General features: G+C 37.1%; 1 protein-coding gene and 1 pseudogene across 2 annotated transcripts in view; both read right to left on the reverse strand.

Moving 5' to 3' along the window:
• LOC113498864 overlaps positions 1-15,953 on the reverse strand; it is a 256,390-nt pseudogene that overhangs the window by 89,806 nt on the left and 150,631 nt on the right.
• LOC113498863 (ubiquitin carboxyl-terminal hydrolase 2-like) overlaps positions 1-15,953 on the reverse strand; it is a 30,697-nt gene that overhangs the window by 10,478 nt on the left and 4,266 nt on the right. The window contains exons 2-3 of one of the 2 annotated variants that reach the window (XM_026879013.1): positions 15,120-15,854; positions 10,094-11,119 (exon numbers count right to left, since the gene is read on the reverse strand). In XM_026879013.1, coding sequence (XP_026734814.1) covers positions 10,094-11,119; positions 15,120-15,713 — 1,620 coding nt within the window. In that variant the 5' untranslated portion in view covers positions 15,714-15,854. The remainder of the gene's footprint in view (positions 1-10,093; positions 11,120-15,119; positions 15,855-15,953) is intronic. The other variant, XM_026879014.1, reaches the window with a different exon arrangement.

Consider the following 15,953-nt stretch of genomic DNA (forward strand, 5'->3'; position numbering starts at 1 on the left):
GATAGCACGAAGGAGACTGTGGAGGCGCCGTTCAAAGTGTATAAGCCAAAAACCGATGCCAAATTTCACAATCACTGTACGTAACGCGCGGTGATAATAAATATACATTATCCGCGGCGCTCACGTGGTGCAGAGGTTAGCTCACTCGGAGGGTCAGTATGGCGATCATGAACTGTGACATTTGTCAAAATTCTGACGTCTTGAAGAACTATTTATGGTCTAATTAAGACAGCATTTCCTCCAGCGGTAGAGATGCGAAGTATGTCTTTTAAATTAATTTATGCGATAAAAGTTAGTATGAGGACTAGTAAATAGTCATATCTTGCTAACCATTTAATGTGGCAAGTTGCCCTAGGTCAAGAACATTTGTTTTACCCGACGACCTCCGTGGTCGAGTGGCGTACGCACCAGTTTCAAGGTGTCGCTAGCTCTGAGGTCCCGGGTTCGATCCCCGGTCGAGTCAATGTAAAATTCACATTTCTACATTGTCTCGGGTCTGGGTGTTTGTGGTACCTTCGTTGTGTCTGAATTCCATAACACAAGTGCTTTAGCAACTTACTTTGGGTTCAGCACAATGTATGTGATGTTGTCCGCATTCATTTATTTATTTATTTATTATTTGTTTTACCCACAACTGCTAGTTTTGACAGAAGGTTCCACGCAAAGTGATTAAGAGTTTGCATCTCATGAATTCAATTCCCTTCAACAACTCCCTTGTCTTGGGCAGTGGCGTTGTTAGAACTAGAGTCAGATGCAATTCGAGCAAGCCACTTTTTAGATACCCTCTAAGATTGCGTGAGAAAGTTATCAACACCTAATCTTATCACAAGAACAGTCAATGCCATTACAAGGCCAAGTAAAAAACATTTCGCGAATCAAACATTTATCAATTATCGACAAGTTTATTTACTTCCCATTACAGACTTACAGATACCTTTAGGTGTTCTTTCTAAGAAAGAATGATATGAATCATTTGACACAGACCAAACTTTCAACAAGTTTCCGACACAGATGTATATTTTACGATTTTCCCTGTTTATTCTGAAACTATGGACCTACCAGGACTTGTAATATAAAACTGTTTTCATTGTGGAGGCGAGATGCATTATGTATTGTATTGCTTCCACAAACGCAACAGTCTTAATTAGCCAGGTGGTTCACCACATTAATGTTGAGTCATTTATAAAATTTGAAAACCACCAATAACTTTAAGTACCTGTGTACATGTTTTACCAAACATGTCTAAGAGCACTCGTACAAAATTGACCTTTAATACAATTCGTACTAAATGAAATCGCATAATTCGTTCGGGAGCTATGATGCCACAGACATTAAGACAGACGGGGACGTTAAACAATAACAAAAATAAACGGTAAAAAAATTATAATTGACCTACATCGTGACCACCACACCAACTTGAGAATTGTTCAAGGGTGTGTTGCCCTAAAAGGTTCTACATATACCATACGATATGAAAATTAAACAAAAACTATCCTGCCAATGTAATTTCACAAGCAAAATAAATTAGCAGAAAAATTGCCCTAATTAACTGTAACAATTTATACATTATTCAGCTAAATCCATAACGACAGTTAACAAATCCCAACACATCTCAAGAACAGGCAGACGACATGACTTAAATTTTTAACATAAAAAGGATAAAACGTACCAGCACGATCTGTTGCAGGAAAACGGCCATAAAGTCCCACTTCACGAGCATGTCCCGTAACAACACTAGCACTGCACTCATCGTTACGTCACTATGTCGCTGCATTCATTACGTCATTGTGTTTGTGGCCATCTTAGACGTCCCATTTTGAATGGTTCACGGAGTTGGTCAAACGCCCTACAATTTACGTTTTTCTACAATTTTTGTAAGGGTTTTTGTTTCAAAATATTTATAAAGAGGCCTTTTTTATAATATAGTGTAAAAGCACATAAATTAGTCCAAAATCTAAATCAAATTTTGGATTTCAACCCACTTGACCTCCAAAATGTTCTGCCTTTAAATATCCAAGCCATCTTTCCTATAGCATTTTGGGAGTAGTTCCCAACTTACATAAGTATTTCGCAGACGACGCATTGACCCCCGTTTTGGCACGAGACTTTATGTCTTAAAGGAACAGTTTTTATTGATACCACAGCGCTTGCCAGGAGACACACGAAACGCTACGGTTTATGGGAAAGCAAATCAATGTTCATTTCGCTTTAATATTTGTAAGATGTAAGACGGATTGCATGGACGGTTTTGTCAAGATTAAGGATTCATATTTTGAGCTACGGTTCCCAATTTTTAACTTAATGATACAAGATCTATTGACTATAGCTATGAGTAAACTTTCCTTAATTATTTATTTTCTTATGTATATTTTGTTGCGGTTTCTAAAACAGTCAATCGTTTCTGGACACACCGAGATTAAATATCTCCACGGTATTCATTGAAGTTCCTGGCTTACAGGAGTTACAATGATGGACTGGGTATAACTTGTGTTGTGACACTAGAGTTGAAGAAACGTATTGATGAGTCGGGATCTCTGTTCTAGTTTATGTCATTTAAAATTCACAATATTACCACTTTTAGTCAAAGAAACTCCACAATTTTTTGCAAAAAATTCACTTCACTACATAACAATACCATTTCGGCAAACACGTAAAATTTAAAGCACTTTTCGCACGTCAGGTCTTGGTGTTAATTCGTGCGATACTAAAAATAAAGTCGGTTATCATTTTTCGTATCTATTTGACAACGTATCGGTCGTCACGTGTTATGTAATTTAGTTAAAACCGTTAGATTATGGAGTCGTATTCGGATTCTCAATGGAAGCACGTGAAAGATAGGTGGGTGATAAGGTTATGCGTCAGGTCATCTGCGTCAACTCAAGTTTAAGGACTTCGATTTGGTCCGCAGATCCCGCGATCCCGATTAAACAGATTTATAAAGTACTAGCTGTTGCTTGCAGGCCCACCTACCTTTTCCCCCTCACATTTTTCGATTAGAAGCGAGGTATCCCCGAACGATAAAATCGGGATAAAATTATTCCCTTCTGTCAATCCTGGTTATAAACTATCGTACGTACGTTTTGCGTGAAAGAGGAACAAAAATCTATACATATAAACTTTTGTTTATAATATTAGTAGGATTTACTTGAGACGAAAGTCGTCAGTAAAGATGAGACGTGGACCGATGCTCCTTTCGAATATAACAAGGACTATGAATGCCTTTTAGTTAAGACTCATTCCCGCCTTGTACTGTACAAGACATTTTTTCTATATCAAAACCTCTGTCATTATTTACTTGGTCTTTTATAATACCATCTGATCATTGATAAGACATCTGTCGAAAGAATGATGATCGTTGGAGCAGAGTCCTTGATTAGACTTCGAATAAGGAATATCAGTAAAGAACATCCTTTAGCCCGGTGGACTGATGAACCAGAAAAGGTAGCTAGCTGGGACTGGATGCTCACTGCTGACTCATTACCAAAGAGTTCAAAAAAAAAAAAAATTACTGACGACGTGTAATGACTACGTAACTACATTTTGCTGGTCTCTTGGACTAGTGGTTAGTGATCCTGGCCGCTGCATAGGAAGTTGTAGGTTCGATTCCCGCCCGGGACAAATATTTGTACGATGATCGAGGTCTTTTGTGTTATTATTATATTTATGTTTAGAAATATTTAAGTATGCGGTTGTCTAATACTCATAAGTTTTGCTCAGTTTGAGACTAGATGGCATTGCGTGAAAAATATGGAATACAAATATATTGTTTAACACTTGTACCACCTTTGTATAAAAATTGTTCTGAAATGATTTGTTTGTTTCTGTTAATCAAACTACTAAATAACTTTAGGCTGGTATAACATTGTTTATTTATATAAATATTTAGACCATTGAATAAGTGGTAAGTGTGAACACACGAGAATATTTTTCCCAAACGTTGTCTAGACATATCCTTGTTCAGCAGTGATATAACACCATTGGACTGACTAATATTTAATAAATATTTCTCTTAAAAGGTGTCTTATACCATTCCAAAAAGCAGTCCTAAGTTAAAAATAAAATAAGTACCAAGTAAAGAAATACAAATATATGATTAGACAATGAAACCTACCAATCACTCCACTAAGCCCTGAGAAACACCAGGTGTTGTGCTCTACCTAACAAATGACGTCACAACTTTGGCCTTGAGGGTAGACGTAGAGTAAACGAGTGACGTCACACGAGCGGTCACGGATAACTCTCTGCAAAGTTTCAGTTTCTTTTAGAAAGAGATGGCACTGTCTGTATAGCTCTTTGCCTTATCAATCTTTCAAAGCCGTGTTATTATTGCTAGCCTGGAATGTCCCACTGCTGGGCAAAGGCCTCCCCACTCTTCTTCCACTTGTCTCTCTCATGAGCCGCTAGTGACCAGTTCGGTAAGAACGAATCCAGTTCATCCTCGTCTGGGTCTGCCTCGCTGACGTCGGTTTTGTGTCAGGGACCATTCGGTGGTAATTTTTGGGCATTGTTTAGTTGGCATCTAAAGTTAAAAGTACTTTCTTGAGTATCTCATCTTAACGTTTTATCTATCTATCTAAGTACCTTTGTAGGAAAGACTATTTGTTCATTATTGACTATCGCATCTGTATCCAACGCGAGTAGACACGAACCTCTCCTATTAAATCGTACTAATATTATAAACACGAAAGTTTGAAAGCATAGATGGATGTTTGTTCCTCTTTCACGCAAAAACCACTAAATGGATTTGGACGAAATTCCGTAGGCATATAGTTTATAACCTGGATTCACACACAGAACATATTTTTATCGCGATTTTATGTTTCTCTCGGATCATTGCTGATTTGTGATCGCTAACACAAAATATACAAATCACTTTATAAAGTCACGTATTTCATCGGTTTTTAATCCTAATAAGAAAGAAACATCACTATATCTAAACAGCTCTCCGTCCTGTAAAAGACAGAGAGAGAGATAATGTTAGTAAGGAGTAAGTGTATAAGGATTCAGCTGAATACTGTTTGTTACAGAGCGACTATCTATCAGACCTTCACAATTAATTATCGCGGGAAATACATTACAGTTAGACCGTGCTGGACATTGGCTGAACAAGGGGTATAGAGGATCCAAGGTCAACGGTCAACATCCATCACATGAAGCTTTTGAAACGAAAAAAACTACACAATATTGCAGCAATAACTTTAAATTTTAAAAACAATAATTGTACTCTTCTAAAGTTATTCACTAGCCAAGGTTTTACTAAAATTGTTGTTAATAGCACTAAATTTAAATTGTATAAACGGATTCAAAGCATGTTCTTGACTCAAAAATAGCATCTTTGATTCTTGAGACTAAGTTAACTTTACCTACTGCATAATATTAATGTGTTATGCATCAATGAATATTAACACATTTTTCTATTTACAGAATATAAATTATTAAATAATTTATACACGAATAAATATTTTACATCCAATATTTATCATTAGGTATAATTAGGGTACAGTTACTGAAAGACGGTACTGAAGAATGACACTGCTGACTGAAAGTTTCTAGCCCTCATCAATACACGTCATCTCATAGGCTAGGAAACAGTAATCACACAGAACGAGAAAAGTATTTAACCAAACAAAAACTTCCCGATAAACACCACGATAATAATTAACTTAATTCACTATTACCGTAAGTCATAAACCGCCATTTTCCCCCACAAACATAATAAACAACCAGCTCCTCTTACCGAATATAACGAAGAAATCACATTTAACATTCAAAAAATATCACATAAATAGAAAAAAAGTGTTTGCAAAAAATGTTGTATCGAAAATTGCAAATTGACATATGCTAAAGATGACAGCCGTTAGGTTTTGGAACGAAACGAGAAAAAAATATATAAACGGCCAGTAAATTCATAGACTCGAGAAAAAAGTTCGCAACACGAAAGAGGTTAGGTTTAGAAACGTCAAAATTTTAGCGCGCTTTCGTGGAAAGATGGCGGGCGACACGTGGCGGCTCGTCCGCAGAGATTATTTCCCGCTTTTATTTATTTCTAGACGTTACATTTCGCGCTGTTATATTTTTAGCCGCGAATTTCTATCGGAAAGGGGACGGGCGGTCGTTCACTAGATATTGTCTCTTAAATATATTGATGCTGTCTGTGCCACACTTACGAATTCTAATCGTCTGAAGACGTGTGGAAATCTTCATTTCGCAAACGCGATGATCTAGCATTCTTCAGAGGAAGAAAGTCAGTAAAGCGATAGTTCTTTTCTTTTCATATCTGGCTTCCAGTCTCATCGGGAGCTGAACACCAGTATGTTACAGAGCGACTGTCTATCTGACAACACAACACCTAGATAAAAAAAACTGTACCATCTGCAGGTTCAAAGTTATTTATTTATTTATTTATTTATTTAATTATCACACTAATCTACCATTACAGGTTACTTAACCTAATGCGGTAGCTAGGACTAAACAAAGGTCTAAGTATTTATGTGAACTAGGGTTATGAATAATCAGTAAATAACTGTCTCACTGTATTTGCTGATATTCAATTAAAGTCTTGGAGGTTTGATATTAATGTGATTGCGACAAGAATGGAAGCAGACACCAACATAAGTTGGTTCAAAATCAAATGTCAACTTTTCAAACTAGGTCACCAAATACGACATATACACTGGACAGCACCCGGATTCGCCTACCTTCCAATAGCAAAAGAGCTACTCAGGTTTACATAATAAATAGTGATAACAGACTAACATTCCTATTTCCCTACTAATATTATAAATGCGAAAGTAACTCTGTCTGTCTGTTACGCTTTCACGTCTAAACCACTGAACTGATTTTAATGAAATTTGGTACAGAGATAGAGTTGACCTTGAGAAAGAATATGGATAGTTTTTATCCCGGACTTTTAAAGAGTTCTCTTGAAACGCGATATAACCGACCACGACGCAGGTGAAGCCGCGGGCGAAAAGCTAGTATACTATAGTTTGTTTTCTAGCTGTTTTCCATCACTCCAGTTCAATGAAAAAATAGTTTCTTTCAGCTACTAGGATAAAAGTCACCACATTTGCACATCAAATTCATTTTAAGCTAGCTGGACTCAACTTTGCTTAACTGACTACCCTGAGAAGATACGTCGAAACAGACTCAGATATCATCGCCTCTTTTAAAGTCCAGGTTATGACATCTTTGGTGTTCCAGATTATTTTTTAAGGAGTCAAGTTAACCCCGCCATATCTGCTTGGAGATGTTTAGATGATATAGACACAATATAGTTATTAGTACGACATAATTCGTCTTGCATCCATAGAGGTAGCTATTTCATATGGAATCTGTATTCGTTGCCAAATATCGATACTCTTGGGAAGTACATTCACATATAAAAACATTTCAAACTTGTGCTTTCTTGCTATTTTAAGACGCTGACTAATGTTGACGAAAAATATTAGGGATATTTTAAAGTTTTGTCAGATGCCCTAAATTACACAGGTTTGTCGTGGTAGCCTAGTGATTCTATGCACGGATTCGTACGTAAGAGGTGCAGGTTCGTATCGAAAATTTTATGAGAATGCCTGAAGTCTCAATTTGTATGAAATCGTATTGAATTGGGATAACAAAGGCAGAAATTAATTAACTTAGTGTAAGCAGTTCACTGCTCTTTTGAGGTGTGAAAATTATTTTTATTTTGTCTCAACTCTATTGCCAAAAAGAAACTCTCATTAAAAATTATGCTCTTTTTGTTGTTCATACAAATAAAGAGCGTCGTTTGCCATCCAGCACTTCCTAAACCCTCTGACTGAAGAAGAAGAAATGGCGATATAAACTTCACATCAATAAGGTTGATTCATTTTATAAAAAAATATGGTAAATCTCATTCTATCCTCTAGTCCAAACATCACAAGTACGATTATTGCTTGCATACAATCGCCAATACTTCGATTCGTCGTACAGAACGTTCCAGAATGATCCAGAATCACCTGGATATTTCTAGAAAAGTTCAAATACCTGCAGGTGTCAGTCCCAGCAGTTCATTGGCATTTGTATTGAGGTCATGTATTTGTGTGCGTGCCGCCTACGCTTGCCGGCGCGCGTCTGTGTGCGTACATGTACTTGCAAATATCTGTTTATCATTTCCTGGTGCAATATTTGGGGTAGACAGGATTACCAGACCATTCGGAATGAAACAATTGGGGTGGGGAAAGCTTTTGGCGTTTGATGGTCGGTCTTCCAAGAAAAACTGTTGCATTACGGCGGTTTAAACCAAAATTACTAGGTCAAAATCCTATGATATTACCGAAAAATTCTGGGATCGACAAAGTTTAGTTGCCTTCGGCTTAATAAGGATTCATTTAATTTGAAGGTATTATAGTTAGTGTTTCTCACCGATGTCATATTTATGATCTATTTTTAACATCCAGACTCAAATATTTCGCAGTTTTCGACGCTCGCATTAGCTTTAACACTTGAATATAATTGACGTACCTAATTTTTACAATGCAATAAAGAATACCTAGAATCTAATCTAAATACTAAAAAAAATATCAATTTCGAAAAATCTATAGAACTAAAATTTGTTTAATCCTAGAATTAGGAACCACCAAAAATTTACACATCACATAACATCCTAAGAAACAACTAAGAACAAAAAAAATCTAGAAAATTCTAAAGCTGAAAACAACACAACTACAAATCATAGACAAACATTAAAAAAAACTATAAAACGTGCATATCAAAAGAGCCAATGATGAGGTGATATTCATGGATGCTTTGATTTCGGCGCCAAAATAAAGGGCCACTCAAACCCTACTCAAAATGAAGTAGCCAATAAGTCTTAGAAGATCGCGAGAGATAGTTTACTGGCCTGTCGTCGCCTCAAACTGCACGGATAGGCGAGTGGTTATAGGTCTTCACGCCCACTGTACGCGACGTATCAGTTCGATCCCCGCGTAGGACAAGCTTTTGTGTGATCCACGAATGCTTGTCCTGAGTCTGGGTGTCTTTGTGCACGTGACTTGAATGTTTGTGAAACTTGCTATACAAGGATTAAATTCGTTATTACGGGAGTCGTTTTTAGGTCAGACTATTGCTGATGTAGAAGGGAGATAGTGATCTGTCCTCCACGATTATAAGATGTGGTTTCAGAACCCTTGACTGTCAAATACCAGCACCTAGTTATAAAGAAGATCTGTCATAAAGTAGTGACAGGCGAACATTTCAATTTAAAATGACCTTAACATCAATAGAATTTCATCCTTATGTAGTTGGTGTTTAATCTGATTATCATTTTAACCTTATTAGTTCTGAAAGTCTTTTTATTTTAGTGTAGAAAGGAATCAAGTACAAATGAAAAATCACCTTTTAAATAAAAAGTGTCTGGATTTATAAACGAAAGCTGTTACATTGAGAACAGTCAGCTGATTGGTACGCTATCGATCAATCAAACGTCTAATATCTTAAGTTTAAAATCTCAAAAGAAATCCTTTGACATTAAATTATATTGCGTTGCTGATATATTTGATATGAAGGTCAACTTTCGTTTAATCGTTTTCAATGGACGTTGAATATAACATTTAAATTATAATGTGGCTTTCGTATGAGGAGTATCTTGATAGCTTCAAAAACCAGTTACAAAAAACTATTCAGATTCCCTTTCAAAGCCCAGGGATGGGATCTGGGTAAGAGCAAATCTGAGCCTAACATTTGAGCACTAGCTACAGCTCTTAAAGCAAGATTTGTGCAGTTGTGGGAGAAAGACATCGCTACGCGCAGTGTAGTACGCTATCTCCCTTCTACAATAACATCAGTCTTGCATGACTTTTGAAAAGTGCTACTTTACCCGTGCCAGTCGGGTAAAGTAGCAAGTTAAGTTAACTTTCAGACCGTTGCCACCAGACTTGACAACTAATCCACAACCTTTAACCAAAACTACCTATTTAGACTGAAGACTTTTAAACATATTTGTGCAGAAAACTAACTGAAGGATATGACTATTCGGGACTATGACTAGGCTGATGACAAATCACCTAAAAATTTCAAAATCTCGCCATCAAAGCATCCATGAAAACTACAGGAACCAAAAATGAATACTTACCCCTTTATTTTCTTCATTCTCCTTGTTGTCAAGCACCTTCCTCCTGGCGCAGGGCGTCTCAGGACTCAAATCATCAGTCGGCTCGCTGATCGTGCTCTCAGTACTGGTCTCCATCGACTTGACATCTTCCAAACCATCCTTCCCATCTTCACACTTCTCCGTCCTCTTCTTCAAGTAATTCTCATGCTCAAACGTCTTATTTTCAAAACCTGTACCACTTGGAGATTCAATATCATTATCTAGGAGTATTCTTTCATCTTCCGAGTCTATGTATTTCAAACTGCCTCTCTTATCACGTTTCTCACTCTTTTCTTCATTGACATGGTTTAATTCTATTAGTTTCTTCGGCGTCGCCCCTGAAGACACCGGCTGTGATATCTGGATGTAGGATGCAAAATTAGACGTGTGTTTTGGTGCTTTCGTCTGCTTTTCTATATCGCTTTTTATATCTTTTAATTTATGACTGTCTACACTATTCCTCTTATAGTCCCCGTCACCGTTTTCAACTTGGATGACGGTGGACTTTTCTAGAATCTTCCCTATAGGATTGTTTGGGTCTAGCTGGCTTTTGATGCTGGCAAGACGGTCGGATGGTAATTTACAAGTGAGAGAAGTTGACATGGTGTTATTTTTGTCAGTTGAGGGTTTCGCTAGAGACACGGGTTCGGAGATAGTTTTGCTTAGCGAGAGATCGGAGTTGGAGTTCGATCGTGAGCTAGACGATCCTACTTCCCACCTCAGGCCGTTCTTTTCGTACGGCAGATGCACGGGGACTGGCTTGTCGTCTCTCGGGACAACTTTCGTGTACCCTACGGTCCCGTTTTCGCAATCTTTGAGTTGGTTTATGTAATGCTCGGTGTATCGCGAGTCGTTGGCCGGCAGTTTGGTGACGGTCATTTTTTGGTCGAATCTCTTTCGCATTTCCGAGACAGTTGGTACTTCGTTTCCGTTCGTGTCTTTGACGCCGTTAACCATAGATCTCTTGTAGTTCGGCGAGCTTTCCTTATACGATCTTCGTTCGGGTCTCTGGTTTTCAAATATTACGCTTATTTTTTGTTCTTGTGACGTAAAAATGCGACATGTGATACGTGTGTGTTAGTTCAACATTTATACCATGCGTTGCTCGATACCTAACAGTGTATCATTGATGGTTGGGGGATGTATTACATATCAAGCAAATGTTTTGTTGGAATGAGCGCAACAATGATACACGATAATGGTATTACAAGCAAGTTCGCGACTATGTTACTACGTGTCACGTTTTGAAAGGTGATTTGAAGAAAAAACGTGTCCGTCTAGTATTGAAAACCTTTCAAAAGGTGTATCTACAATTTCATAAGCTGTCAATTTCTCTGGCTCTTGAATTAAGTGCAATGTTAATGAACGTACACACACACCACACGCGCACACATTATGTTTGTGTGCCTGCGAAATTTTTCTCGTAAACAACCAGTTCGTATGGTTTTCAATATTGATGATGATTGTAATGAAATCGGAACATTTCGTTTAAACGAATTTTACCGAACGTTGTGATGAAAGTGTGGAATGATTTGATTATACATATAATACATACACATAATATAGATAAATGTATGATATAGAACTAATATATTTGGACATTATTACTCTTCAATAACTACTTACAATAATATTTTTTACTTTGGGCAGGTAGGCTAGGCCTAGGTAGGTCAAATTACATTTCTGGTAACCATTTCTGCTAGTTATAGCTCAAATGTATGAAAAAGACATGTCAAAGTCACGTGACATGTCATTTACATACATTTGAGTGTTTTGCTAAGAATTATTATTGCAGAAATATAACTTAGCTACCGGTTGAAGCCAGTATTTTAGCCTTAAATTATTATGATTTTCAAACACTCTTATACAAAATTACACATATTTTGGGCAAAAAAATACGACACTATTATTAACAGTTTCAAATGAAAAATGATGGCTGTATGAAAAAGAAACTTATCATAATCAAAATGAAATAAAATTTCGATATGTAAACTATTACATATTTGACAGTATGATGAACAATAAAAAACCAGCCAATTAGTCACTGATAGGCTTTTTAACCATGCCTGTTTGACAGAAACAAAAAACACAAACCAAAAACTGTGAGCAGAAGTGACAGAAGTATATGCGTCTCTTTCGCACTCGCATTTGAGATACATAAGTGGGAAAAAGACATAATATGCAAGCTTTCGGTTTTTTAACTTTTCTTTAGCTATGTTGGTATCAGCTTCCAGTCTCACCGACAGCTGAACCCCAGTATGTTACAGAGCGACTGTCTATCTGACAACACAATACATGATACAGCATGTTTTAATGTACTATATTTAATGAGGAGCTAAAATTTGAGAAGTACTTAAAAATGTTCGTTCTCTCGGGATTGAATCCTTGTATCGCGTGGGCGGCGTGGGGTTCCACAAACATTCAAGTCATATGGACAAAGACACCCAGACTCAGAACAAGCATTCGTGGATCACACAAACGCTTATCCTACGAGGGGGATCGAACCCACGACACGTCGTGTACAGTGGGTTTGAAGACATGGCTTCGACCACTCGGCTAACCGTGCAGTATTGGTGTCTGATGGACTCAAAACTCAGTTAAAAAACAAAACTACTAAAAATCTATTTAAAGAAACAACTAGTGAACTGTGATAAGTGACCACTGACGTCATTGGTCACTACATTCGTAGGTTTCACCAACTGTAACGCCTTTCATCATTATACTGTTCTTCTAGATTCAATAAAATAAAAAGTACGTATCAAATATATATTTTTTAAATCGTCTAGACGGACTAGTTACTAGATTTTCGTCAACTACCCTTTTGTTGATCAATACTTGTTCCCCCCTCTATTTGACATGATATTTGCCCAACAGTGGGATTACATTAAGATATGCTTTTGTCACTTCTCCCAACAGTGTATTTCAGTTATCTTTGTGTGTTGTGTATCCCTACAGAGTATGTATGTGTGTGTATATAGATTTTTGTCTTTGAGTATTTTTGTAAGATTTTTTATTTTATTTCAGATATATTTTTAGTCTGAAGAAAGATTTAGTCCAAACTATTTTTTTCAAGGGAGGTTAAATTGAATTATGTTTATGCTTTTTGAGTTTATTATTATTTGAAAATTACTACTCTCAATAAGTATTTTTAACTGAATTTATACAGTTAGCCTAGATTTGTCGGCAATTAAAGCAATGTGTGATGATTTTTGTTCAACTGAATAAAAAAATTAATTTAGTTTCAACTGCTGTTTAGGCTACTTTTCTATTTTTCTTTTCCTATTTGGTTTTGCAGCTATTATTATAGTAAGACGCTACTGCTAATAAAGGCGTAGAGATAGCGTAATTAAACCTTATTTAATTTGCAATTTCGTAGTCATTTTTCGTGATTTTTTGTAATATTTATTACTAAGTATTTCATGTCTTTTTTTACCTTTTTCTAAAAATATCTATGCATTTTTTTCCGAGCGCAGAGTTTTGTCGTACACCGGGCTTTTACTCGAACCATGACTCAATATGTATGTACCAATGCAAAAACATGATAAACCTATAAAAAAATCATAAATTTTTCAATATAAACAAAGTAGAATACACAGTACTGAGGCAATTGACTTAACAAGACGGATCAACATAACTATCACCGTTTTTTTTTGTTCAGAGATTGAATCTGTCAGACTGCAATTCATATAACGTGAAAATGTGCAGCGTGGACTACAAACTTGTAATCAGTTAGCGAGCTTATCAGGAATGGTAACCAGGTTATAATTGAAGAAAAGCATTGTTATGTATTTATGACGGAAGAGATGCTTTGGTTGCGATAGCTGACTTAACTGATGGGGTTTACAAGTTGAGGTTACAATCTTCAAGTTACATGTTGGCAGCTCCTGCAATTACAGGAAGATTGTGGCACAGAAGTGGCTTGCACATATAAATAGCCAAGATATGGAATGAATGTGAAAGGATAGAGATTGTGTAATCCTTCAAAAGATACTGTTATCACCAGCAGATGTTATTTTGATAGAAAGCGAGACAGGTGATAATGCAAACAGCCAGGAGGCAATATTGGTTCCAGATGACGAGAGTAATGTGCAAACACCAGAGATCAGCGTGGAGAAGGAGAACAGAGATTCAGTGGGGGCATCCTGTGTTCCAGTATTTGATTATCATAGTGATAGCTCTTCAGATTCTTCAGTATACACTGATGGTGAAGAAACACACATTACATGTATATCTTAGTCAGGAGCCAGAGCCTTATGAAAGACAGAAGACGCAAGGAAAGCAGCCTGATCGGTATGGTTTCAGCAACTTGTGTGTATCCAGTACTGTTCCAGTTTCTCAGGAGATTTCAATCTCACAGGCTCTGAAAAGGCCTGAGAAGGAGCAGTGGAGACGTGCTTTGGCTCAGAAGTTGCAATCATTTGAAGATAATGATGCCTGTGAGCTTGTTAAAAAACCCTAGTGATGTATTTGTAGTATGGGAATGAGTATAACTCTACTGTTTTTCTAAATGGTGTACTAATGACATGTAAAGCATTTTTAGTTTATTTATAGAGTGGGTGTTGTACTATGTCTTGTAATGTTTTGATTATTTTGATAAGTGGGGGTGTTAGTATGTATCAAAATAGGTTTTAATGTCTTGTAGCTATGTAATCTATGTTTGTCTCTGTTATGTTGATTGTCAAATATAGTTCATGGAAAATATCCAACGTGTTTTAATACTAAGTATTTCATGTCTTTTTTTACCTTTTTCTAAAAATATCTATGCATTTTTTTCCGAGCGCAGAGTTTTGTCGTACACCGGGCTATTATTTTATACTATCTTGTTTATAGTCACAATGCTAAAAAGCATCGAAAACCTACAAAAACATAAATAAATAAACAAATAAAATACAATGACAATTAACTACAAAGGAAAATTAAACCGCAGAATTTCGCAGACACTCAAATATACAATGAGAAATAAATAATAAAAGTATATAATACATGAGAAATTATTAAAAGTATTTACCTCGGAGATAGCAGCGGCCGAGTTTCTGGCTTTTCTCGCGAGCCTGCTGGGGTCAGCGGCCGGGGGCCTGCCGATGTCATTCGAGATGGATTTCGACCTTGAAATCTCCCCGTAATTCTGATTCTGCTGCTGCTGGATCCTCTGAGTCATTGGGATGTAATTAGCTGGCGAGTACTTATTGTACCATTCAGCGTGGGACATCGCTAAATCAGCTGATGTGAGCACAGGACGTCGAGCCCTTGGTAACGGATCGCTCGACGTCTTACTGCTTTCAGATCGAGTAGTCGATATATCTCTCGATCGAGATTCGCTCCTATCCGATCGGTATCTACTCGAGATCCCGCTATCCGAGTCAGCGATGCTCGGCGCTCGCGAGGTACGTCTCTCGACAATCGTTTTCCTCTCTCGATTACCATCAAGATCCGAATACCTGGATCTGTATTCGGATCTCTCGTAGCTCCGTAACGTGTCATAGTTGCCGCTTGTGGATCTGTAGTAGGGTTTGTCGACGGTGCTCGAGGTCAAGGTCGACCTGTATGACCCCGTCAAGGTCGACGACGTATTGCTGTATCTCGAAGGTGATACGACAGGCATTGTGACTGGTTTCTGCTGTTAACTTTAACACATATCCTTATTATAATCTTCCTATATTAAATGTTATTTTATTCTGGACGGCGGCCGTTTTCTTTGCATGTTTCGGTTTTGCTTCCCTTTTTTAATATTTGCCTCTTTTTGCTGGAACAATGGAAAGAGGATTTTGTTAGTTAAGCAAGCACATACTTATTAATTTAATTACCTACGAGTCTTCGTAATTTTTCCAATCGTAAAATGAAC

Source organism: Trichoplusia ni, chromosome 11 (assembly GCF_003590095.1).
Source record: "Trichoplusia ni isolate ovarian cell line Hi5 chromosome 11, tn1, whole genome shotgun sequence".
Lineage (NCBI taxonomy): Eukaryota > Metazoa > Arthropoda > Insecta > Lepidoptera > Noctuidae > Trichoplusia > Trichoplusia ni.